The 25,387-nt window shown below is 61.9% G+C and overlaps 1 protein-coding gene across 2 annotated transcripts; it reads left to right on the top strand.

Annotated features, from left to right (window-relative positions):
- The first annotated feature begins 433 nt into the window (after positions 1–433).
- Positions 434–24,541, top strand: RASA4B (RAS p21 protein activator 4B). 2 transcript variants are annotated; one of them, XM_043559798.1, is made up of 22 exons: positions 546–674; positions 4,546–4,750; positions 5,523–5,579; positions 7,594–7,707; positions 8,221–8,282; positions 9,431–9,563; positions 11,133–11,214; positions 11,721–11,852; positions 12,103–12,194; positions 13,428–13,545; positions 13,800–13,950; positions 14,207–14,271; positions 14,581–14,693; positions 14,935–15,127; positions 15,343–15,480; positions 16,022–16,166; positions 16,524–16,690; positions 18,979–19,116; positions 20,135–20,270; positions 21,799–21,919; positions 23,671–23,735; positions 23,898–24,541. In XM_043559798.1, exons 4-22 carry the CDS (start codon positions 7,688–7,690, stop codon positions 24,017–24,019), a joined length of 2,193 nt encoding a protein of 730 aa, XP_043415733.1. In that variant the 5' UTR covers positions 546–674; positions 4,546–4,750; positions 5,523–5,579; positions 7,594–7,687; the 3' UTR covers positions 24,020–24,541. The 2 variants fall into 2 exon arrangements, with proteins under 2 accessions (XP_043415732.1, XP_043415733.1); XM_043559797.1 differs by lacking the exon at positions 4,546–4,750 and having other exon boundaries at positions 434–674.
- The last annotated feature ends 846 nt before the right edge of the window (positions 24,542–25,387 follow it).

Below are 25,387 nucleotides of genomic sequence, written 5' to 3'. Positions count from 1 at the left end.
TCTAACATAAACACACATATTGTTTGCTAAGTTCGTCCGATTGTTCATTCATTCATCTTACACCTACGCAGCGCGTCCCACGCGTCAGGCTCTGGTGGCCAGGGCTGTCCTCCTCGCGCGTCCCCTGCCCGCGTGTCCCCGCACTTGCCCGCGCCTCTGAGTACACACTAGGGCCCACTGCCCCCGTGCACCTGGGAACTGCCATTGGGACCACGCCCGCCGCCCACACATACCCGTGGCACGGGCCAACCGGCGCCGACCGTCGCCCCCTAGCCCCACGGCGCCCCCGAGCCAGCAGGGCAACAGATCTCGGCGCAGGCCCCTCCCATCCCCCCAGGCAGCCAATGAGCGCGGCGGCCTGGGCCGGCCCCGCCCACGCCGGGGAGCCCCGGCCGCCGATTGGCCCTCCGGGGAGCATTGGCCCCCACACGTGGGGCGGGGGCGGGGGTGAATGAAGTGGAAGCGATTCCCCCGCCCCCGCGCTTACCTCCCGCGCCCGGCGCGGCCCGCCCCCCCGCCCCCCGGCGCCCAGTCCCGCGCTGGCCGCCCGCTGCAGCCGACCCCGGCGTCCGGCTTTCCCGGACCCGCATCCCGCGTCGCGGACCCGCGATGGCCAAGCGCAGCTCGCTGTCCATCCGCATCGTGGAGGGGAAGAACCTGCCCGCCAAGGACATGTGAGCGCTGCCGCGGGTGGGGGCCCCAACTTTCTGGGGAGGGGCGCTGCCCCTTGTGCCTGACCTTTCTGGGGTCCGCACGGCCCGCCCACAAGTGGAGCAGCGGCGAGGGTGTGGCGAGTGTGGCCGCGGTGGGGGACTGGAAGGGAAATGGGGACAGTTAAGATTTGTTGCAGGCACCGGGCAGGGGGTGACAGGGAAGGGCTGTGGACTGGGGAGGGGACGGGGGTCTATAAAGGGCCTTAGTTAGCAGGGAGACAGCGAACGGCGGCTCAAGAAAGGAAGGGTAGAGCTTTAACAGGACAGGGGCTGAGCGTGGGGGAGACCTCGCTAGGAGATGCCTCAGTGAACTGCGGGGGGTGTGGCTGGGGGGGGTGCCCCCTGGAAACTAGGGGTCTTCCTCAGTAATTCCGAAACCTTTAGTACCCGGGAGTGTGCACCTGAAACACGCCCCCAGGGCGGGGGGCTGTCCCGGGGCTTCCAGCTGCGCGCTGGCGTGGAGGGTGAACCTGTAGGTCAGGAGGCCGGTACCGTGCAAAGATGGGGTGGCTGAGCCATGCGGTGGCTTTACCTCCTCACAACTGCCCAGCAAGGCCCAACCCAACGCTCTCATCGTTCCATTTTACAAATGAGGAAACTGAGGCTCAGAGACGTGAAATGCTGGCTCCAAATGGCTGAGCACCATCTTGGGGCCAGAGCTCCTAACCAACACCAACATCTAGGGCTTTCCCTGGTCCCTGGCCAGATTTGAGGAGGTTTTAGGGGCCCCTTGTCCCAGCCCCTTTCTCAGTAGGTTCCAGAGCTGAGTTGCCCCATCCAATCCTTGCCTCCCTCGCATACAGCCTTAGACAGCATCTTATCTCTGAAGCCTCAGTTTCCCCTTCTGTAGACTGGAGGTCAGAATCCCTTAAGCACAGGGGTGTCTGGCTGGCTCAGTCAGTAGAGCATGTGACTCTTGATCTCGGGATTGTGAGTTCTAGCCCCAGGTTGGGTGTAGAGTTCACTTAAAAATGAAATCTTAAAAAAATAAAATAAAATCTCTTAAGCACAAAGCTCCAGGTGCGCTGGCTGCCTGGAGCAGGGTGTGGGGGAAGGGGAGCCCAGAGGCGGCATTGGGTCCAAAGTCTACTGTCGGGAGCCCCCCTCCACACCCCTCCTCTGCCCAACCCCGGCTCCTCAGCAGGCACCTGGATGCGAATGGGGAGGGGTGCAGGCTGGGGCGCGGACATCTCTCCCATAGGCGCAGTGGCCCCTGGCCCCCGTGAATTTCCCCGCTCTCTCAGCGCCTTGAGCAGTTCTAGTTCAAGGCCCCCTGGGCCAGGCGAGGCCAGACTCAGCAGTTGCTATGGCAATGGGTGAGGGAGGGGGCTGCGAGGGCCATCTCCAGGTGGGTTTCTGAGCTTGTAGGTGGGGCGGGAGCTGAGCCTGTGGTCTCTGGGGAGAGCGGGCAAATGAACTCCGAGGAGGGTCTTAGCCTCCAGGCCCAGCCTCTGAGCACCCCCCCTTGCTGGCACTGGTAACTAGGTCAGCTGGGCCTCCTCTGGCTGGTGGCTGCCGGGAGGAGCATCCCCTCCGTCTGGCACCTTCCCCCCCCCCCCCCCCCCCCCCCCCCCCGCCACCATCCCCGCAGGCCCTAGTGCCTGGCCATAGGCTTTCCCCAGCCCTGGGTGGTGAAGCCGTGGACTTCGTCTACCAGGGGGCCAAGGTGCCGGCTTCTCTGGCCAGCCCTGCCTCTGCACAGCCAAGGGGCCTTGGGTCTCCTTCCCCGGGGGAGTGGCCACCGAGGCCTGTTGGTTTGCCTCCGGGATCTCTTTCCTTGCCCTGCCCCCCTCCCTACTCACCTCCCCTCACCTCCTTTCCTCTGCCCTCCCCTTAGTGGCTCTGACCTGTCACCTGGCTCTTAAATCTAGCTGTGACCCCGGCTCCCATCCCCTGCCAGCCTCTCTGGGTTGGGCTCTTCCCGGCCCTGCTTGTGCACACGTTTAGGATCTTCTGCCTTCAAACACGCCCCTTCAGAGTCCTCCAGAAAACTCCTGGTCATCCTTCAGGACCCCTCTCAGACGTCCGCTTTGGCTTTCCCTGGTGCCCTCCGGCAGGGCTGTTCATTTGCTGTTTTGTGTCCTCCAGCAGTTTGGGGGCAGTTAGGATGAAGCCCTTAGTGGCAGCTGCTGCTTCTTGGGCAGCCTGGGGGTGAGGGTAGGAACCGGGACACATTCATCTTGGCATTCCTGGGGCTCTGGGGTCGCCTGGTCCACAGTAGGGGGTGGGGAATAAGGGGTGTGGAGGACCTTTCCATTTAATCCTTTTATTTGTCCTATAAAGTAGATCTGCTCAATTTGTAGAAGGGGAAACTGAGGCTCAGGGTGTGCAAGTCACCTGCCAAGGCCACACAGCATTTGGGTAGGGAAGTCAGCATTCAAACCCACTCTTTCTGCTGCTGACAAGCCAAGAATCCTGGCTGGACCAAGGTTTCAGGCCTGCTGTGGGGCTCTGTGGGGACTGAGCCTTGCAAATGCCATGCAAATGATTTAGCTCCCGGATGTCAGGGGTTTGAAGATCACCGGAGGCCCCGCACTGAGTGCTGGAGGCAGGGGTGGTGGTGAGCCTGCCTCACTGTGCCTCATCGGCCTGTCTCCTGAGTAGCATCTCTTCCAGCCGGGACTCGCACACCTCTGAGGACGGGGAGCTCACTACCTTTATGGTGGCCCACGTTGACTGAGACTGTTCTAAGGAGGGAGACATCATCACACGGCCGCGGCCTGCCTCCCTGCCACCTCCACTCATGGGCTTTTCGTTCTCTTAAGGGCACAGAGCACAGCTGTGCTCCCCATCACCGACAGCTTTTAGAGCCCACCTGTTCCTGTTTTGTTTCCCTCTACCGTCTCCCATCCTTGGGTGCCTGGGTCAGCCAGACAGGAGCTAAGTCTCATAATGACTGGTGACTGGCTCCCACGCCCAGTGGCCCTGGGGACGGGCCCGGAACTATTTCAGGGTTTGCCCTGATCCTTCCCCTTCCACGGCCTGGAAACTGCCAAAGGCCTAAATATAGAGACCCTGCAAGTAGCCAGGCTGGGGAAGGAGAAGTCAGACAGGGGACCAGCCCAGGGGCCTCATCAGGGCAGAGGGCACTGGGCAGGGCCACAGGTCCCAGCAGCTGGCCAGGGATTGTGGTCGGGCCTCTGGCTTCAGCCCGCTCTTGACACCGGCCCCTCTGCCCCCCTGTGACCCAGCCACCCAGCTCACCCTGCCCCTGCACACGCAGGTCTGTTCCAGCCTCCGGGCCTTTGCCCACTCCAGCGACCTTGCCTGTAACACAAGCCACAGACCTCACTCTTCATTCAGAGATTCATTCGCTGAGTGAGAACTGCGCTGTGGGCAGAGCTGGGCTACAGGGGTGCCAGGGGTGAAAGCAGAGGCGGGGTAGAGGGGGTCCACCCCCAGAGGCCTCAGCCCACACCGATGTCTCCCTCCTTCGGAGTTCCGGCGCAAACATGCACGCAGCTGCCGGGGCCCTGCCGCGCAGCCCAGCTCCTGGGGCGCACAGGGCCCTGATTGCTGGAGGCCTACGGCCCCCTGGCTTTGGGGTGGTGGGATGCAAGCTGGGGTGTTCCCCAGGGGCTCTTTGGAGGAGGGGGCTCCTAAAGGACAAGAGGAGGGGCCACAGGAAGAAGAGCAAGGTGTCTAGGGCGGTGCCAACATTTACTGAACCTCTCCCACTGGCTGGCCCTCTTCGAAGGTCAGGGCCCGAGGCAGCCGGGAGCCACCGTCGTGGCCCCACCATGCCATGTGGGGAACTGAGTCTTGGCAGACATTTCCGGTCAGCATCAGGAGGATCTTTGGAGATGTTTGCATCTCGTGGCTTCCTCTGCAGGAAGGGCCCCTTCTGAGAAGGGAAGCAAGACTTGGAATTTCCCCAACCTCCAACAAGCAAATACACTTCCTTTTAATGGACACTGGGCCTGAAAGGCACTTCTGGAGACAGTCCTCGCCCCCTTACTTGCCTGGGACCAGCCCTAGGCCTAGACCACCCCAGGAATCCCCCACCCATGGAGACCAGGGCGCCTGAGCAGTCCCAGGTTGGTCTGCCCCTTCCTTCTCTCCCGGGTGGCCCAGAGCTCGGGGGCAGACTGTTACATTTGTTCATTCATTCGTGTATCCAGGAAACATTCCTGGGACCCCTGTCCTAGCCCCTGGGGGGACGCAGAAGTGGCCCCTGCGCTCAGGTAGTCAGGTGGGGATGGCAGCTGAGGACAGTACTCACGAGCAGTCCCGGGATGGAGAGAAGATGGAGAGTTTGTAGGCAGTGGGACCCAAGGGGAGACCTTACTTCCTGCCTCTGGGATGGGGCAGGGCTCTTGGGGGGGTAGGTGGGGGGGGGGGGTTGGGGGAGGCTGAGGCTGGGAGGTGGGCCTCGCTGTCCAGGCTGGGGAGCAGCAGTAGCAAGGGGTAAGGGTTCAAGGGCTCAGAGGAGAAAACCGGCTGACTTGGGTGTTGAGGATAGGGGTTTCTCCAGCTTGCCCGGGGCTGTTCCTTGGCGCCGTTACAGGGCAGGGCGGGAGGAAAGGGTGGCAGGAAGAGGCATCCATTCATGAGCGGGGTGGGGGGGGGAGGCAGTGAGCCGTTTCTCCCCTTCCCCTGCATCTGGGCAGGGGAGCCTCGGCGCCTCCCACACTGATGGCGGGGCACACGTTTTGGCCTGAGGAGCCTTCAGGCACCAGCCCGGGCCCTGGTACCTCAGACTTGATTGTCTTTCTCCTGGGGTCACCGAGGGGAGGGCTGGGAACCCCTGCCCTCACCCTGCCTGCAGCTGGACGCCAGTCCGCCCCTCCCTGGCCTTCTGTCTTGCAGCACCGGCAGCAGCGACCCCTACTGCATCGTGAAGGTGGACAATGAGCCCATCATCAGGTACGGGGGGGGGGGGGGGGGGGGGTAGAAGGGGGAGGTCTTGGAGCATCTAATCCCCTGTTTCCTGCCCCCACCCCCAATGCCCTGACATACCCGCTTGGAGGGGAGAAAGACCCGCTTGGAGGGGAGAAAGACCCGACCCGACCAGTAACTCCTCATGCTAATGACTGACCTTGACGCCCATCCAGGGATTATATCCAAGGGCTTCTCACCAACTCTGCCCTTTTTTTTTTTTTAACGCTTATTATTTATTTATTTATTTATTTATAAACATAGGGGCACATGTGTCCCTTTGTTTTTTTTTTTAATTTATTTTTAATGTTTATTTTTGAGACAGAAAGAGACAGAGCATGAGTGGGGGAGGGTCAGAGAGAGAGGGAGACACAGAACCTGCACAGGCTCCAGGCTCTGAGCTGTCAGCACAGAGCCAGACACGGGGCTCGAACTCACAGACCGTGAGATCTTGACCTGAGCCCAAGTCGGAAGCTCAACCGACTGAGCCACCCAGGCGCCCCTAACGTTTATTTATTTTTGAGAGACAGAGAGTGAGCGGAGGAGGGGCAGAAAGAGAGGGAGACACAGACTCCGAAGCAGGCTCCGGGCTCCGAGCTGTCAGCACAGGGCGCGACGTGGGGCTTGAACGCACGAACCGTGAGCTCATAACCTAAGCCGAAGTCGGCCGCTTAACGGACCGGACCGAGCCACCCAGGCGCCCCGTTTACAATCTTTACAGCCCTCAAAAGGGACAGAGGATGATGATTAGGACCAGCAGCTGTCGTTTACGGAGTACAGTCTGCCGGGCCCTGTGCTACACCTTTTGCAGCCCATTTGAAAACTTACAACGAGCTGGCTGTGATATTATTAAATCGCGTTTGCAGATGAGGAGCCCGGAGGCTCAGAGAGACTAAGTAACCTGCCCAGGGTCACCTACCTAGGAGGTGGCAGATTCGGACTGGAACCCAAATCTGGCGGAGCCCAAAGCCAGAGCTCCTCCCCGGCCCTTGCTCCCGCTTCCTGAGAGACTCCCACAGTGCTTGTACCCCAGAAAGGCTGCTCCAGCCAGGGGGCCCCAGCCTGTACCCAGAAGGGCCACTTCCCCTGGGTGTGGACAAAAGGGCTCCACGATTCTGGGCAGGGCCTCTGCGGTCTCGTGCCCTCCGTGTCCCGGACTTCGTGGCCAGAGCCGCCCCCCTGTTCCGCCCACCTGAGCGCCCATGGCTGACCGCCAGCCAAGGCTGACAGACTCCCCCCACTGCAAACAGGACCTCAGGTCTTTTGCCTCATTCCCTCCAAACCACGATACCAAGAGGGGGCAGGCAGGATGGCTCTGGTTGTCTCTGTGACAGACAGGGAAACCGAGGCTCCAGAGTTCAAGTTACCTGAGAAGTGGTTGGGGTGAAGGTGACGCCCTGAGCCTTCATCCGGGTCCTTGGGGGTTTCAGCTCTGCCCCACCCCCACCCCCACATGCCCTGCCAAGTCCCGTGAGCTGAGGGGCGCTGCCCTGGGGGTTTGGCCAGAGCTGGGTGAGGCTCTGCCCACGCAAGACCTCTCTGGGTCAGGCTCTGGACCGTGGCTCCCAGGCCCCCCCCAGGAGGATTGTCTAGCTCCAGGGTCAACTTGGCCATCCCCCTGTTCCCACCCTTAGTAAGTCTGTTCAGCATCAGGAGCCAGGGTGAGGCTGGGAGGCTGGGCTTCTGGTCCCGGCTCTGCCACTGCCCCGTCACGGGACCTGAGGCCAGCTACGGCCACCTGTGGTCTCAGTTTCCCCAGATGGAAAATGGCCTGATGGATGCGGCCCTATGCCCTGCCCAGAGCAGCAAGGAAGGTCAGGAAGGAATGATTAATGGTGGGCAGTAGGGTCTAGGACAAGGAAAACCATCCACTGGCAGAGCACTTGTTGCCGGGAGTGGAAGGAGATGTGGGGAAAGGTGGACTTAGGTCACACGGCCCCGTCTTGCCGTGGCCTGGGGCCTGCGGGGGGCCCAGACAGGTGCTGAGGGTCCTCTCCTGTAGGACAGCCACTGTGTGGAAGACCCTGTGCCCGTTCTGGGGTGAGGAGTACCAGGTGCACCTGCCGCCCGCCTTCCACGCGGTGGCCTTCTACGTCATGGATGAGGATGCCCTCAGGTGGGTGGGCCCCCACTCTTTGGCTGGGGCCCAGACCCCACCACCTGCCCATTTCACTGCTGGGACTGCTGGTCGCTTGGCATCCTCTTTACAGCCTGGCGGGAGGGGGAGCCCAGAAGGGTCTGGAAGGGATCGGGGTTTGAGCGTGTGGGTGTCTGTGGGGGCGGAGGGTTCACTGGGCTCACACCACATCGTACGTGTGCGTGTGCGGGGACACAGGCACGGGTGTGCTGGGCCGCGCGTGGGGGCTGCGAGCTAGAGAACCCACAGAGCATGAGCTCGGCAGATGCGTGGGCACACGTGTCCATCCGTGCACAGAAACAGGGTACATACCCACGAGAGGGTCCAGAATGCAGGGCCTACGGGAGGGTCATGGGTCCTGCTGCAGTAGGCTCCTGTAAGTGACGAGCGTCAGCCTCCCTGCTTCCCACAGGGCCCCTGAACTGGGCAGGAGGGGGGTCCTGAGCCCCCTGCAGAGCCCTGCCCAGCTCTGGTTCCCTCTTCATCCTCCAGCCGGGACGACGTTATTGGGAAGGTCTGCCTTACCAGGGACACCCTGGCCGCTCACCCTAAGGGTAAGACCCCCGGGAGGGAGCCTGTGGCCCACTCTGGCCTCCCTCCTCTCTTGCCCCACTGCTCTGCTTGTCCCTGGCCTTCCCCCATTTCAAAGATGCTGCTTCTAGGCTGCTTCAGGGCCCGTGCTCAGGGAGAGCCATGTCTGCCCTCCCTAGAAGGGCCTCTGGCCAGCTCCGGCACCCTGGCCTCTGTGCCCTGGGCCCCATTCTGCCCCCTGGCTGGGACTGCAACCCCCTAGGGCCGAGGGGGGCTGCTAGCAGTGGGACCTGAAGCCTCGGCAGGCAGAAGAAGGGCCTCTCTATGCTCCATTGCTGAGGTGTAGAGGCCCCCTCCTCCCAATCGGGCTGGCTCTTTCTGTACCCCTGGAGTCCCCCCAGCTTGGGCCCCAGTGCTACCGTGTCCTAAGCCTGTGAAGGGTCAGCCTGCGGCTGGGCTGGGCCCCTTTGGTGACTGCCGGGATGCTGACATTGTTTCCAGGGTCCGCTCTTTCCCAGCCTCACTGTGTGACCCGGGGCCTCCTCTGGGCTGGGTCCCTATCTGCCAGGGAGGGTTCAGGCCAGGAGCTCTCAGACAGTACAGGTTCCGCTTGTCTGAGTCCCCGGGACTCTCCCGGGGCCTTCCCGGCACGCACCTGCTCCTGTCTGTGAGGCCGGGCAGGCATGCGGGGGTGGGGGGGACTTTGCTGACTCATGGAGCCTCTTGGCCCCTGCCAGGCCAGAGGCCTTTCCTGCCCGCCGCCCCCACCAGCCCCTCAGGGTCCAGTGGCCCAAGTGATGCTGTTCCCTTGCTGCTTCCCCGTCTGGCCTTAGTTCCTCCTCCAGCAGCCCTAGACAAGAGCCATTGTTTTAAGTTGGAGAAACTGAGGACAGAGAAGGCAGTCCCGTCGTGAGTCAGGGTCAGAGCCGTCACATGCCTTGTGACACAACAGTAAGGACACAGGGGTCACCGGATTTGGATGCTCATCAAGCCTCTTCCAAGTGCTGTTGCTCAGCTGCTGAGCCTCAGTTTCCTCATCTGTCAGTGGGGACAACAGCCCCCGCCTCACGGAGCTTGAGAGGACCCCGAGGGGCCTGCAGAGGGGGCCGGGTGGCGCCTGGCGGGGCTGAGGGAGAGGGCCAGGCCCCCGGCTGAGCCGCCAGCCCTACAGGTTTCAGCGGATGGGCGCACCTGACGGAGGTCGATCCCGATGAGGAGGTGCAGGGCGAGATCCACCTGCGCCTGGAGGTGGTGCCGGGGCCGCGGGCCCGCCGGCTGCTGCGCTGCTCTGTGCTGGAGGCCAGGTGAGACGGGAGGCGCGGGGGAGCGGGGCGGAGGGCCCCACACAGCTAGGGACACCAGCTAGGACTCCCGGTGTGCCGTCCCCCCCTCCACGTCCTGGCCCTGCACCTCCTCCCACGAGGAGGGCCTCGGACCCGAAGAGGTTTCCTGGGTGACCGCACACGGGAGGCTATGTCTCTTGGAGAAAGGGGTGAGGTTCTAATGGCGGAGCTTTGGGCATCACAGAGGGGACCCCAAACTCTGAACGTGCAGGCCCAGTGCTAAGACTGGGCTTCTGCTGCCTTTAACTCCAGTATGAACTTGACCTGATACAGCGTGGATGTGTAGCGGGGTCCTCAGTGGGGTGGGGGGTGAAAGGAGTTGCTGGAAAACTCCAGATGGGAGGGGCGGGGTTCTCTCCAGGAGGGAGGCTTGGGTGGGAAGGTGGGCCTGAGTCACCTGTGACAGGGTTCCCCCTCCCCCCCCCACCCCCGGCTATTTTTAGCTGCAGGCTCCCCTCCCGTCTGGGCCTGAGTGTGAGTCACACACGTTCCATGAGAAGCGCCTTCCTTTCTGGCTCCAGCCCACCTCCACAGGGTCCTTGCTCGCCTCTGGGGCGGCAGGGTGGGGAGTGGAACCCCATGTGGGTGGGTGGCTTCCCTGGGAGGAAGATCTCTCTCCTGCCAATGAGGACTGTGGCTCCCCTGGGCTTTATTTTCTGTCCTCGGGCTGGAACGTGGAACAGCCACAAACACACGGAAAACTTGTGGGTGGCCGAGGCTCCAGCCTGGCCTCCGCTCAGCAGGTGCCTGGGTGGGAGGAGTGGTCTGTCCAGACCTCTCTGTAAAGTGTGAGGGGCCTTGGCCCCCGCCGCCCCCAGCTCAGACCCTGCTGGGGTCCTGAGAGGCCTACGAAGCTGCCTTTGCTGCAGAGGCAGAAAGAACATTTCTCATCTTTCTGGGCAGGTCCTCAAGGCCAAGCTCTGGGATTCCTATTAGACGGTTCTGAGGAAGAAAAAAAACCAGGCATGAGAGGCTTTGAGCTGAAAATACCAAAAAGAGCAGAAGCTAATATTTATAGTAGATGGAAGAAGGATGGGCTTTGTTGTTTTGGCGCAAAGGGTCCTGAGCTGGGGGCGCCTGACCGCCCTTGGGCCTTGCAAAGGACCAGCTGTGGAGACAGGGCAGGCTGGCCTATCGGGGCTGCTCATGAAACCCCCCTGGCCCTGTGGGGCAGGCCTTCTAGCCCGTGATCTCAATTGTTGGGGCGATCTTCTCCATTCCACTGACAAGGAAACCGAGGCTCAGAGAGGTGGCCCCAGCTCAGTCCTGCCCTGGGAACAGATTGCGGGTGGGGCGGCACGGCCCGGGCTGTTCCACGGATGCGCTCGCCTCCCCCAGTCCCCAGAGCAGCAGCTAGTCCTGCCGAGTCAGAGGATCCCTGGTCTGGTGTGGGTGCCCCCGGAGGCCCATGGGGTGAACGCTGTGGGAACCAGGGTCCAGAAAAGGGAGGGGTGCTGTGCATAGTTACCCGGTGGGCCCGGATGACCCCCGCAACGGTCATGTGACAAGTGGATGCTCCACTTTCCCCAGGGACCTGGCCCCGAAGGACCGGAATGGTGCCTCTGACCCCTTTGTCCGAGTGCGCTACAGCGGCCGGACACAGGAGACCTCGGTGAGGGGGCTGGGGAGGGGGCAGGCAGGCTCAGGGTCTGGCCTGGGCCCTCATCACCCGGGAGGTCAGGCTGGGACTACGGTCCCACAGAAGAGGCTTGGAAAAGCGGGGTGACCTGTGTGGGGGTGTTAACAGATCCCAGCCCTTCTGGCACCAACCCCTGCAGGCTGGGCCGAGACAACCAGTGCGGGGTTCATCTGCACAGTCCAGCAGCTCCCCGCATGGCTTTCCTCACCTCTGGGGTGGTGGGCGCAACCCTGGGAGGAGAAGGGGGTGGAGTCTTGGCTTCTCAGTGCCATCTGCTACCTTTTTGCTGTGTGGCCTTGGACAAGTGCCTTACCCACTCTGAGCCCCAATTTCTCCCGGTTTGGGGAAGGTTTGAACAGGAAGTTTATACCTCTCCTGCTGCAAGGGCCCTGCAGGGATCCCACGTGGGGTGTTTGGGGTGGCTGGGCCTTGGGGGGCCCCTTGGGGTCACCCCACCCCACTCACCCCGTTTTGGGCAGATCGTGAAGAAATCACGCTACCCACGCTGGAACGAGATGTTTGAGTTTGAGTTGGAGGAGGGGGCCGCGGAGGCGCTGTGTGTGGAAGCCTGGGACTGGGACCTCGTCAGCAGGAATGACTTCTTGGGCAAAGTGAGCACCCTGCCCCTTCTGGCTGCACCTGCCCCGCCTCCATTCCAGAACCACCCCCCTTCTCCCCTCCTCCCCTCCTCCCCCACCCCGCCCTGCTGCTGCTTCAAAGGGGCACTCCCCAGGGCCAGCCACTGGTGCTCAGGGACCCCCGGAAGGGACTCCCCCAAAGGAAGATTCCTTGGCAAGGAAGAGCCCTGAGGGCCCCAGCCCCAGCCCCAGCGCGGCCCCCCTGCCTCTGCCTTGTCCCCAGGTGGTGTTCAATGTCCAGAAACTGTGCGCGGCCCAGAAGGAGGAGGGCTGGTTCCGGCTGCAGCCCGACCAGTCCAAGAATCAGCGGGGAGAGTGAGTGCCTGGGGCTGGTGGGCTCGGGGTCCCCAGGGCAGGGAGGCGCGGACAGTGGCTCCAATGGGCGGGGCTGCGTGTGGTGGGGGGAGGGGCTGACGCAGCTCCAGGTTTCTTTCTGCGCTTGCCCGATGGCCCAGGCTCCGTTATCCTGGCCTATCCTGCCGCCTCTGGCTTCTCACAGCCTTGGACTCAGCCCTGTCCTCCAAGGCAGTCTCCTGCTTTCCACCTTCTGGCAGATTCTGGAACAGGCCTTCAGCCCTTTCCCTTTAAGGGTTTCTCTGCAGACCTCAGACCGTAGTTTGAGTCCCCAGAGCTCTGACTCTCCCCCCAAATTCTCCAGGAACAAGGTTGCCAGATAAAATACAAGCTGTCCCCTTAAAACTGAGTTTCAGACAAACAATGAATAATTTTTAGTGTAAGTATGTCCGTGCGATGTCGGGGACCGACTTCTACCAAAGATATTCAGATTTAACTGGGTTTCTTGTATTTTTATTTTGGTAAATCTGGCAACCCCCTCAAGGAAGCCCTCTGGCCTCCTCGCTCACCACTCAGCCCGGAAGTAGGGGATCAGCAGTGTCCCCCACCTTGGATGGTTCACTCTGTCTCTCTGCAGAGGACCCCAGACCCCCCCATCCCCACCATCAGCGGGGCAGGGGCAGGGCAGGGGCTGAGTCCCGCAGCAGGCATTTCCATGGGACGAGCCGTTTTGGCGGCTTCGACTGTGTATGAGACCATGTGCTAGTGCATCACTTGGTGAACTGTCCTGTGCTTCTGGACGTGGGGGCCTTAGAGAGGTTAAGCCTTGGTCAGCACCCTCCCCAGAAGGGGTCTGAGCAGAGGAGCTTGGTAGTTAGATCCATTATGGCGAGTTGCTTAATCCCCTCGAGCCTCAGTTTCCCCTGGCAGGTTGTTATGACAGTTGGGGATTGTGTATGTGGAGGAGCGGATCTCTGAGAGTTTACAGATTCAAAGCCGGGAGCCCCGCATGTCCATATGGGTCAAGCGCAGAGTTCAAGGCGTCTAGAAGTGACAGGGAGCCAGGCGGTGAAAATGGGTGGTGTTCCCCTGAGTTTGGAGGCGGGAAGGGCCTTCCAAGCAGAGAGTACCTTGGGGAAAGAGTGGGAGGGGTGCAGTGCAGGCCCCAAGGGGGAGTATGGAGGCGGTGCGGGAGGGGGCACGGCCCAGGTGGCCTGGGTCCCTGGTGGAGAGGTCACAGGCTGCCCGTTCCAGGGGCAACCTGGGCTCCTTGCAGCTGGAGGTGCGGCTGCGGGACGAGACGGTACTGCCCTCCGGCTGCTACCAGCCCCTGGTGCAGCTGCTGTGCCGTGAGGTGAAGCTGGGCACCCAGGTGAGGGGGCCCCGGGGGAAGGTGGGAGGGCCCAGGGACAGCAGGCCTGTTCTCCCTGTCCTTCTAAACCTGCTCTGAAGAGCAAAACTCTCAGTTCTCAGGATGGTAAGGAATTAACCAATGCCCAGGGCCCCTCGCCATTCTGTGGGAAAGCACCCTCCCCCTTCCCCGTGGTGGTCCCAGGCCCTCAGAGTGAAGGGTTTGGGTTCCCCTGTGCGTCTTCTGACCCTGCCTCTCCTTGCTGCCTCCTGCAGGGCCCAGGGCAGCTGATAGCACTTATCGAGGAGACAACAAGCACCGAATGCCGCCAGGATGTGGCCACCAACCTGCTCAAACTGTTCCTGGGGCAGGGACTGGCCAAAGACTTTCTGGACCTGCTCTTCCAGCTGGAGCTGGGTCGTACCAGTGAGGCCTGGGAGGGAGTGGCCTGTCTGAGTGTGTGGTGGAGAGGGGAGCCAGGAGCCAAGGACTCCAGGGATGCTGAGAGGGGAGAAATCTGGGAAGTCTTCCTGTAGGAAGCTGCCTGATCTGATTAGGGGGCAAAGGAAAGAGCAAAAGGCAGAGTTGGGGCAGTGGGCTGGGGGATCCCAAGGTCCTCTGTCCTCCCCCAAAGCCTGGTCCCTCTCTCAACCCCCCTACCCACTAGAACCTCTGCTCATAGGTGAGGCTAACACCCTGTTCCGGAGCAACTCTCTGGCCTCGAAGTCCATGGAGTCTTTTCTGAAGGTGAGGTTGAGTGATATGTGCTCTTTGTTTCATAGATGAGGAGTTTCAGAAGGGCCAAGAAGCAGAGTGGGAGCTTAGATTCCAGTCTCCAGTGTCCAGGGCCCTTTAAGGCTAAGAATTGCCTTCATCCGTCCATGCAGTCATCCTGTGGCAGCAGTGTGTCGCGCCGTCCCCATCGTGTGCCCCGTTCTTTCCTGAGTAGACACAGCAGGCAGATGGTGTAGGGGGTGGCTGGGAGGTCAGCTGCAGGGAGATGGCAGGCAGCTGGAGGTGGGAGACGGGACCAACGCCACTCACCGCCGCCCCCAGGTGGCTGGGATGCGGTATCTGCACGGCGTCCTGGGCCCCATCATTGACAAGGTGTTTGAGGAGAAGAAGTACGTGGAGCTGGACCCCAGCAAAGTGGAAGTCAAGGACGTAGGGTGAGGCCGGGGGCGATCTCTGGGGGCGGGGGTGTCAGGCCCTTTATGCAAATGTATGTTTTTCGCCCTTTCTGCCTGGGCCTGGGTCTACCTTTTCATCGCTCTGCCCACCTGTGCGTTGCCTGTGTGCCCCTGTCTCCGCTGATGCCTTACTGCGCCTGTCTCCAGGAGCCCCTGTGCTGCCGTGTGCACGGGCGCTGACCTCGACCTTCTCTTGCGGGTCCCCTGCGGGCCAACGCAGGTGCTCGGGGCTGCACCGCCCGCAGACAGAGGCCGAGGTGCTGGAGCAGAGCGCGCAGACGCTGCGCGCCCACCTGGCGGCGCTGCTGAGCGCGCTCAGTCGCTCCGTTCGCGCATGCCCCGCCGTGGTCCGCGCCACCTTCCGCCAGCTTTTCCGGCGCGTGCGCGAGCGCTTCCCCAGCGCCCAGCACGAGGTGCGCCCTCTGCCGGTGGGGCCGGGCGGAGGGAAGAAAGCGGTGGGGAAGGGGGCAGCTGTGGCGCCCGGAGGCGCGGTGTTGGGGGGGTGGGGCTTCGAAGCGCCTGGCGGGGTCGTGGGGAGAGGGAGAGGCGGGGACAGCACCAAAACCCAGCGGGCTGTTCCGAGCCCCGGCCTCGGGGAGTCCAGCCCCTGCTCTCCCGCACCCCCTAGAACGTGCCATTCATCGCCGTCACCAGCTTCCTGTGCCTGCGCTTCGTCTCTCCCGCCATCATGGCGCCCAAGCTCTTCCACCTGCGGGAACGGCACGCGGATGCCCGCACCAGCCGCACCCTGCTCCTGCTGGCCAAGGTGCGGGCCCGTGGACACTGGCGAGATGCCCGACCGGGTGCCCGGGGGGCCCTTGCCTGGACAGCGGTGTGCTCCCCACTGGCTCCAGGAACACCTGTAGCACCGCACTTTATAGTTTGCAAAGCGTTTTCACGGGCACCGATCTCGTGTGGATGAGGAAACGGGTCTCCGAGGGGCAAGAGGTTCCCCAAGGCCGTGTAGCCTGCGTGTGAATAGGGGGCCTTGTAGCTCCAGCTCTACTCACTCCCAGGCTGGGGTCGTCACACCCAGTGGAACAGGCTGATATTAAACTTGCTGTGAAAGGCCAGCCGGTTGGGCTCAAGTAGCCTCGACTGTCGGGTCCCGAAAGGCTTCAGACTCCATGGGGTGCTCGGCGCCGAGTCCCAATGGGGATGGAATGGGCCTGTGAGCAGTGCGTGTGCCGCCTCCACCTCTGCTTCTACAGTGGGGGTAGCACAGATTTGGTGGTGGGGCGGGGGAGGTTGCAGGGGTGGGCCCTTGACCCAGCAGAGCCTGCCCCTTGGCGGCTGTCCCCCCTCAGGCGGTTCAGAACGTGGGCAACATGGACGCGCCAGCTTCCAGAGCCAAGGAGGCTTGGATGGAGCCGCTGCAGCCCACCGTGCGCCAGGGCGTGGCCCAGCTGAAGGACTTCATCACCAAGCTGGTGGACATCGAGGAGAAGGAGGGTGAGCTCTCCCGGAGAGAGAAGCCCCGCGCCCCGCGCAACCGCCCCAGACACGCGTTTGCTCCGCCCCCGGCTGGTGGCCCCGCCCACACCGGATCCTCCTCCGGCCCCGCCCACAGCCCTCCAGGTGTCGTCGCCCCGCCCTGTGTCTCCGGTCCCCACCTACCTCTGCGCCTCTCTGGTTGCGTCCGCGGCCTCTTGGTCATGTTTGCCCCGCTCCCTGCCCCATGGCCTTGCCCGCTGCCGCCTGTGCCCCTCGAGGCCCTGCCCACTGCCTGCTGTTGATGTTTGCTCTGCCCGAGTCCCTGCTTCAGCTTGGTCTCGGCTCACATTTTGCCCTCCCTCCCTTGCCCGCCAGAGCTGGGCCTGCAGCGGGCGCTGAGCTTGCAGGCGCCGCCGGTGAAGGAGGGGCCGCTCTTCATCCACAGGACCAAGGGCAAGGGTCCCCTCATGTCCTCCTTCAAGAAACTCCACTTTTCCCTCACCACCGAGGCCCTCAGCTTCGCCAAAACGCCCAACTCCAAGGTGGGTGAGGAAGGAGGTAGGCAAGCGGGGGCACCCTGGAGGCACCTGTCCCTCCCTTGGAGCCCATCCCAGGGTCCGGCAGGACCCTGTTCGGGTGGCAGCCACAGTATCTCTTAAGACTCACGGGAGGGAAGCTTCTCTTCCCCAAGGGCGGGGGGTGGGGGGACAGTGCTGCAGTGTCAGTCCTGGCTTCCTGGTGCATGAATTGGGTGGGGGGCTGAGGGGTGCTTCCGGGAAATCAAGGAATTAGAGAGGGTCTGGGAGGAGTCCTGGTTTCCAGCTTTAGCAAGGGTCTCAGTCGCTCTGAGCCCTGTTGCCTTGGCCTTCAAGTTGAGGATGACGGTCCCTACGTGCCAAGCTGTTGAGGGTAGAGGAGATGGTCGCTCTGAGGTGCAGCGCCTGGGCCCTGCAGGGGGCGGGATCCTGGCCAGTGGAATGACTGAAGGCCCTGGGCTGGTCCCTCTGTGCTTGTCTCCCAGGAGGGGCGGAGGGCATGCTTCTTGGGCAGACCTGCTGACCCCGAGCTGGGCGGACCCGGCCCCCAGTCAGTCAGGCTCTGGGGACAGTCTTCCGGGGATGCCCAATCCAGCCCTGAGCAGCCGATGGGGGAACTGAGCTCCCTGGGTGACTCCTCAGCCTGGGCCTCTCGCTTTCCAGCGCATTCCACTCTAAGCAGCTGCCTGGCCACTGAGTCCCCTCAGCATTTTCTTCAGCCTCAGCAGAGCCCAGCAGGACCTTCCCTCATTCCCCTCTGGGCTCAGCATTGAGCTCTGCCCTGTTGTGGACATACCGCCTATCCCCCTGTGCAGCACCACCCCCGTCTGCCCCCCTCCTGTCTCCCCTCCAGCAGGTGTACCCCAGAATGGGCAGCACATTCTCTGCCCTTTTCTTTTTTTGATTAAAAAAAATTTTTTTTAAATGTGTATTTATTTCTGAGAGAGAGAGACAGAGAGAGAGACAGAGAGACAGAGAGACAGAGCATGAGCAGGGGAGGGGCAGCGAGAGAGACACACAGAATCCGAGGCAGGCTCCAGGCTCTGAGCTGTCAGCACAGAGCCCGACGCGGGGCTCGAACTCACGAACCGTGAGATCATGACCTGAGCTGGTCAGATGCTGAACTGACTGAGCCACCCAGGCGCCCCTGATTTTTTTTTTTTAATTTTTTTTTTAACGTTTATTTATTTTTCAGACAGAGAGAGACAGAGCATGAACAGGGGAGGGGCAGAGAGAGAGGGAGACACAGAATCTGAAACAGGCTCCAGGCTCTGAGCTGTCAGCACAGAGCCCGATGCGGGGCTCGAACTCACGGACCGTGAGATAATGACCTGAGCCGAAGTCAGACGCTTCACTGACCAAGCCACCCAGGCGCCCTGCCCCTGATTTTTTAAAATAGGGAAAAAAAATTTTTTTTTTTAATTTTAGAGACAGCACATGTGAGAGGGGCAGAGGGAGAAAGAATCTTAAGCAGGCTCCACAGTGAGCATGGAGCCTGTGCAGGGCTCGATCCCACAACCCTGGATCATAACCTGAGCCGAAATCAAGAGTCAGATGCTTAACCGACTGAGCCACCCAGGTGCCCCTCCATCCTCTGCCCTTTGGGAGGCTCTACCCCAAGATGGCTCAGATGTGTGTCCCCAAGTCTCCCCTCCAGGTTTCCCCACTCGCTGCTCATCACTGAGGCCAGCAGGGGTTGGTGGGCTTGGATGCCAGGCTGGGGGGTGTGGGTGCTCTCCAGAGGGGCGCGGGGACTGGTTATTTGTGTGCTAAGGGCCCCGGCAAGCTCTGATGGGAGAGACAAGGGGCTGGGGGCTGCTGGCACAGGTGGAGTTTCAGCAGCTTGGGGGCCCCTCGGGGATGCAGATCTGTTAGGCGCAGAACTCCCCGTCATCCCGTCTGTGTCTTACCATATTGGATGACGACAGGAGTGAGAAGGGGCCAGAAGGTGGGTTGTGACTCTTAGAGCTGGGCAAGGTAAAGGCAAGTTGGGGAATTATTCATAAGGGAAAAGGCACAGGGTCTGATTCCGGCAGGTGCTACCTTCCAGCCCTGGGGAATGCTGGGATTCCAGACAATGTTTCCCATGCTCAGACCTCCCGGGGCCGCCAGGAACCCTCGAGAGGCCAGGCATCGGTCACCATCTGTCTGCACTGCATCTGGCCGAGGTCACTCACAGAGCTGGGTCCTCTACGCCAACCCCCGCTGCTGCAGAAAGGGAGACTAAGGCCCAGAACTAGGAAATGGCGGGGCCCCGGCTGGGACCCTGAGTCTGCCCACTCCACCCACTCCAGAAAAGTGCCCTCATCAAGCCGGCCAACATCCGGGCGGCGGAGAAGGTGGAGGAGAAGAGCTTCGGCAGCTCGAACGTCATGCAGCTCATCTACGAGGACGATGCGGGCAAGCCCCAGACGGTCTACCTGCAGTGCAGGGTGGGGGCCGTGGAGGGCCCTGGAGGGGAGGGGCGCTGTGGGAATGGCCACCTGGGGGGCGGCTACACGGAGGCCCCAGGGAGTCCCCTACCCCTTTGTTGGCCACATCGGGTCCAGCAGGGTGTGAGATCCGGCGTGTGTGTGTGTGTGTGTGTGTGTGTGTGTGTGCGTCTCGTGTGTCTGTGTCCTAGACTCGGGGTGCCGTGCCTGCCTTTCCCTGGGCCTGTCCGGTTACCCACATGTAGGTGTGTGCGAGGCCCAGCGTCTGGACGTGTACGTCCCCATGATTTGGAGCTTCGTGTTCTACCTGTTTGCAGGAAACTGGATTTCTGAGTATGTGTGTTGGTGCCTGTGTGTTTGTGTGTGTGTATCAACACGTAATAATCACACGTTTACGGAAGTGTGTGGCCCCGAGTGCATGACCTCAAACCGCCTCTCGTCTTTTCACGTATTAACTCATTTACTCATCTAAAAAATATCTGGTGAGCACCTGCAAGGTCCCCGGCTGTTCTCAGCGGTGGGGGTTCAGCGGCAGGCGGAACACAGCCTTGCCTTGGTGGAGCTCGTGTCCCAGGGGAGCAGATGGATGTTAAATAAATATTTAAAATGTCAAATGGTGGCAGTGCCTTCAAGAGCACAAAGGAGACTTAGGGAGGGAAATAGGATGAAGTAGGCTTCGGTGGGGGGGAGGACCCCCGACGCGTGGCATTTGAGCAGGGCCACTGTGAAGGAGGGACCATCTAGGGGGGACGCAGGGACCAGGAAGGAAGGCTGAAGTGGGAGGGGTTTGGCTTGTTGTGGGAAGTGACTGTCCCAAGCCACAGGGGGAAACAGTGACAGCAGGGCCACCACGTATCGTCGGCAGGGGGTATGCTGCCCCAGGGACAGCAGAGGGGGCCGGTGGTGGCCGCGGTCCAGCCCACGCTTTGTGCATTGGCCCACGTGCCTGGGAGTGCCAGGGAGGGAGGGCTTCCCGGAGGGGGTGACCTCTGACCGCCGCCCCCCGTGTCGCCTGTAGTGCGTGAACGAGCTGAACCAGTGGCTGTCTGCGCTGCGGAAGGTGAGCATCGGCAACCCTGGCCTGCTCGGCTCCTACCACCCTGGCGTCTTCCGCGGGGACAAGTGGAGCTGTTGCCACCAGAAGGACAAGTCAGGTGGGAGAGGAGGCACGGGCCCCTACCCTGCACCCATCCACGCGGGGCCTTCGAGCCCTGGCTTGCTGGCCTGGCTTGGGGGGCTGCCTGTGCACCTGCGGGAACTCGCCAGAGGCCGGCCGGCCCCTGCGGGTGCTCCGGGCAAGGAGGGTTCGTGACTGGCTGGTTTGGGAAATGCCGTGTGGTGTGTGTGCCGCGTGAGGGGACACGGAAGGCCCTGTGGTGGCCTGAAGCCCAGTTGGGATCCCGTTTCTAACACCCTGTGACCCAGGGCTCCCTAACTCACTTGACAGGAAGCCTTGTCTTGCCCAGGGACTGAGGTTCTTGCAGAACCAGCGTTCCAAGGAACGCGCTTTAGGAATTCCTTGCTGATGAGGGCAAGAGAGGGCCCCGGAGTTCGCAGTCGGGTACCGGAGCTGTGGGCGGGGGGACCCTGGGCACTAGAGGGCTGGCCGGGAGGAGCCTCTGCTAGAACTTTCGGTGATGACGGAAATGGTATGTGTCTGTGCTGCCCGGTACTGAGTACGTGCTGGTCGTGAGCGTGTGTCTAGGCTTGAAATGTGGCTAGTGTGGCCCGGGAACTGAGTTTTAACTTTGTTTTCTCGTATATAATTTTATTTTAGTATTGCTATTTTTTTAACGTTTCATCGAGAGAGAGCGGGAGCAGGGGAGGGGCAGAGAGAGAGGGGGGCAGAGGATCTGAGGCAGGCGCTGCGCTGACAGCAGAGAGCCCGATGTGGGGCTCGAACCCATAAACTGCGAGATCGTGACTTGAGCTAAAGTCGGATGCTCAACTGACTGAGCCCCCCAGGCGTGGCTAGTGGCTACCCTGTCGCACAGCTCAGTTCTGAAACTGTGACGATCTTCCCTTACCTCCGGCTGCTTCACAAAATTCTTGCTCCCCAGTCACAGAAGAGCCTCAGCCCTTGGAGCTCCCCCCCGCCCCGCCTCCAGGCCGGGCCCTTGGAGCCTGGCACGGGAGGCCCTCGGAAGCTGACCCACCCACTCTAGCTCGGGCCCGCGTGTGGGACTGAGCAGTGGTGGGTCTTTACAAGGGTGTCGCTGGTCAGTTGGCCTGACCTGGAGCCGTTGGCTTTGACCTTGGTGACAACCCTCGTCATTGGTGAGGGGGGCTGCCCAGGGCACTAGGTGGCAGGGTCTGGTAGCCCATTTTATGGAGGCGGAAACTGAGGCTTACCAAGGGCCAGTACCTCTGCCAAGGTCGTAAAGCCAGCAAGTGGCAGGGCCAGCTCATTCCAAGGCACAAACCCCTCAGCTTCCCTCCTCGTGATCTTACGATTCCAGGGCACTCCCTTCTTCCTTCCAGAAGGTTGTGCAGCTCCCACGCTCTGCCTTCGTGTGTCCCAGGGCTCAGGAGCAAATCTGAGGGATGAGCTGCTGCCCTCCTGGGGCCCCTGAGCGTATTCCTGTCCCTCTCCCGGCCTCAGTGTCCCCACCTGCACTCCCAGGAAGTTGGACGTAAGCTCTCACAGGGCCTGCCCACACCCTGCCCTCTCTGTGCCCCCAGATCTGGGCTGTGACAAGACCCGGTCACGGGTGACCCTGCAGGAGTGGAATGACCCTCTCGATCACGACCTGGAGGCCCAGCTCATCTACCGGCACCTGCTGGGCGTGGAGCCTGCGCTGCGGTGAGGGGGCCCGTGCAGCCCCAGGGAATGTGCCAGGCGAGGCCCAGAGTTGGGACTCGGGCTCAGGGCTGCTCTGTGTGGCTGGTCTCTCCCTTCGCATCAGGCCCGGCACGGGCCTGCCTTTGGTGGCCACACCTGGGGAGGGACACATAGGTCTCTGTGGCATGAGGCACTTAGGGCAAAGGTCCATGGGCTGTGGAAGCCCCAGCCTCCCAGCCTGTCCAGCCTTCCTGTTGTGCCCTCGGGCTCAGGGGTTGCCCTCGGCCACCTCTCCGAGTTCCTCAGCCACCTCCGTGGTGCCCTGGTTCCCAGCCCTGGCCCCAGCTCCCCAGCTCAGGAACCAACGGGATGCCTGCGCCCTACCCCACTGACTCAGAGGCTCTGGAGGACAAGGCCAGCATGGCGATATTTTTAAGCAACCCGGTGTTTCCTGAGAGTACTGCCTCCCCGAGTCTGCGGAATGGGGGTGGTTTTCTCTCCCACACTCCTGTCCCCGGGCCCTGGGGGAGGAGGGCTACGGTCCTCGCTCCTTCACGACTTTTCCTTGTTTCCAGCGGTTAACTCTCTTCCTCAAAACCCTTCAAAGCTCATACGGTCAGATTAGAACCACTTGCCCCCTTGTGAGCCACAGTCACCAGTAGCCTCCAGGCCACCCTGCAGCCACCTCCTTTCTGCCGGTGGGGCCCTGTCACCAGCTCCCTCTCCACCCCTACTCTGGCCCCCTTGTTCAGGGACTTCATCTTCCACCTCCAAGATGAAGCCACCACCTTGTCTGCTCTGTTCCTGGGACCCACGGTTACCCCCATTTAAGCCAGGAAGTGGCAAAGGTTTGAACCCAAGCAGCCTTGTGTTCGGGTGGTCCCAACACGGGACCAGGGCTCGTAGTCCCAATCACAGCACCCTGCCTGGAGAGCCTCTCCCACCTCCAGAACGCCTCGGCCACCCTTCTCATTGTGCCCACCTCCTTGCCACCCGCACCTCTGATCCACTGACACGGTGGCCTGTCCTCAGCCCTGCTGTACCCACTTACCATGGCTGCTGGTACCAATTACTGGACACTTGGTGGCCAGAAACAACGCAGATGTATTCTCTCGTGGTAAATGTCGAATAAGTAAATGAACAGAGCAGGTGAGGGCCTGGACCGACCCCGCAGGACCTAGAAAGGATCTGAGGAAGAGGACCCCGTTAGATCTTAGCACAGGGACACCTCTCTTCCAAAACAGATCAGGGAGACCATCCAAAGGGCCAAGCCAGTCGAATTCCTAACTAAGGAACTTCAAGCCTGGGGTCCACTTGGCCGCCCACTCTCCCTCTGTGCAAACTCACAGGACTGTACCTGAGAGGGCCCAGGGTGGCCCAGGTCTGGTGGACCCCGGTTAGGAACCGTGCTTGAATTGTCAGTTTCCTATTTCCAGAAGAAAGAAGCTGGTTCCACAGCCAGTTAATAGTGGGGACTTTCAGGCCCCAGTTGGCCCCTTTCCTCAGGGCCCTCTGAAATAGGAGTGGTGCCTTCTGATGACCACCGCCCCCTGCTCCCCACCCCCACCCCCCGCTGCCCCGTTTTGGAAGTGGGGAGGACCAGAGGAGGCTGGAAGAGGAAAAGTGCCAGGGGACCAAGACCTGGGCCTCTGTTTCTTCCCCACAGACTGAAAGGGTCAGCCCCCCAGTCCCAGGACCCCGTCCAGCTCAGGGGGGTCACCCAGCCTTCCTGACCAGGGCACCAGGAGCCCTCACTCTGTCCTCCCCCGCAGGGAGAAGCACCGGGAGCTGAGCGCGGGCACAGAGGCGGGCTCTGTGCTCACAGGCCCTGGTGGAGGTAGGTCACACCCCCCCCCCCCCCCCCCCCCCCCCCCCCCCCCCCCGTGTGGACTCTTGCAGGGGCCCGAGCTCCCTTCAGGGCTGCTATGGGCAGGGTCCCACTCTCAGGGGCTCTCTGGCCTTTGGCCCCACCTTGCCCCCATCCCGCATCTGCCTCCAGCCCCTGAGGACCCACTGGCCCAGCTGCTGCAGGTGCTCCGGGACCTCCAGGAGGCCCACAGATCCAGCCCAGCCAGCTCACCGCCTTCCGAGCCCAGCTGCCTCCTGGAGCTGCAGACGTGAGGCCTGCACACTCCCTGCCGAGCCCCCTGACCGGTGCTTGGAGACCCCGTCCCCCGCCCCCATGTGCTTCTGGCTCTTCACTTCAGTCCCCCTCCCTGGGGAGCAAGGCTCAGGGCTCTCCTCGGCTGGGTGAGTCCGAAGGGACCAGGCAGCAGGGGGTCCATTGTCACCCACCTCAAGTCTCTAGGGGACTTGGGGAGCTCCTGCTTCTCCGTGAAGCCTGGCTGCTCCCCGCGGGCCCTGCAGCCCTCACTGCTACTGGCCCAGGCTCTGGGGACCCCTCCTGCCCAGGACAGATCTAGCCAGAAACCACCCCTAGGATGGCCCCTGCCTGTTGGACTGATGCTCCTTGGGCCCAGAGAGGTGGGAGGGGACACGGATCCTAGGAGGCCAGGCCTCCACCTCAGCATCCCCTTCGCTCCTGGCCACCCCCACCTGCTCCCCTGCGGCCACTGCCTGGGCCCCCCGGGAGAGCTTCGCGGTGCTCTGTCGCTGACAATAAACCTGCTGTGACTGCCTGGCCTCTGGGGTCTTGTGATGGGGGTCGGTGGAGGGAGTGGGCCTGGGGACTCCAGTGGCTCTTGTGGGTGGCCAAGGACTGGGGCCACCAGCATAGCCTTTGTGTATCCCTTCTGTCTCCCACCCCCAAATCCCGGGGGGATTCCCTCCTCCCCACAACTCTTGTCCCCACCACACCCTTGGGTCCCACGGCTCCATCCCCCACAGGCTCCAGAGCCTGACTTGTCTCCCCTTCCCTTCCTGGTATAGGGGGTACTGAGGCTGCGCCCCCCAGCAGCGTCTGTTCTCTGGCTGCTTCCTTAGGGCCTCACACAAGTCCGCACACCTGTTGAATCTCCTTGGGTTTCAAGAACCTTGTGGTCAGGGACTATGGACCCCAGGGTCTGCTGTGCCCTAATGCAGAGTGAAGGGGAAAGAGGTGTGCACTTAAGGGGCTGCCACAAGAAGCCCAGGCTTTAACCGCATACACGCGGCCCCGTAGTGTCACCCACCACCCTCTCCTCCAAAAGGGTCCTGGGGTGGGGCGGCTGCTGCAGCCCAAAGGGGGTTACAACAAAGTGCCTGGCCATGTACCCCCGCACCCTCAGGGTCTCTCAGGCAGGGAATGAGGTCCCGTTTGGGTGAAAACGACATCCCCTTTTCCCCTCACCCCCCCCCCCCCCCCCCCCCCAGAACAGTTAAGTAGCAATCCCTGGTCCAAACTTTCCCAGGATGGCCAGAAGGGCGGGTTACAGCCTCAGGGCATCGTCACCCTCTGTGCCTTCCATTCCTCCCCACCTACTTAGCCTGGTGTGGCCTGGCTTGCAGGCCAGTGCCAGCCTCCACTTCCTCATCCCAGGGGCCCAAAGC

This window comes from Prionailurus bengalensis, chromosome E3 (assembly GCF_016509475.1).
Source record: "Prionailurus bengalensis isolate Pbe53 chromosome E3, Fcat_Pben_1.1_paternal_pri, whole genome shotgun sequence".
Taxonomy (NCBI): domain Eukaryota; kingdom Metazoa; phylum Chordata; class Mammalia; order Carnivora; family Felidae; genus Prionailurus; species Prionailurus bengalensis.
This window is presented reverse-complemented; position numbering and strand designations above follow the sequence as displayed.

Coding starts and splice junctions, on each gene's coding strand:
- RASA4B (XM_043559797.1), top strand. CDS start 610: ATGGCCAAGCGCAGCTCGCTGTCCATCCGCATCGTGGAGGGGAAGAAC. Junction 675..5,522: donor AACCTGCCCGCCAAGGACAT/GTGAGCGCTGCC, acceptor TCTGTCTTGCAG/CACCGGCAGCAGCGACCCCT. Junction 14,272..14,580: donor CCATGGAGTCTTTTCTGAAG/GTGAGGTTGAGT, acceptor CGCCGCCCCCAG/GTGGCTGGGATGCGGTATCT.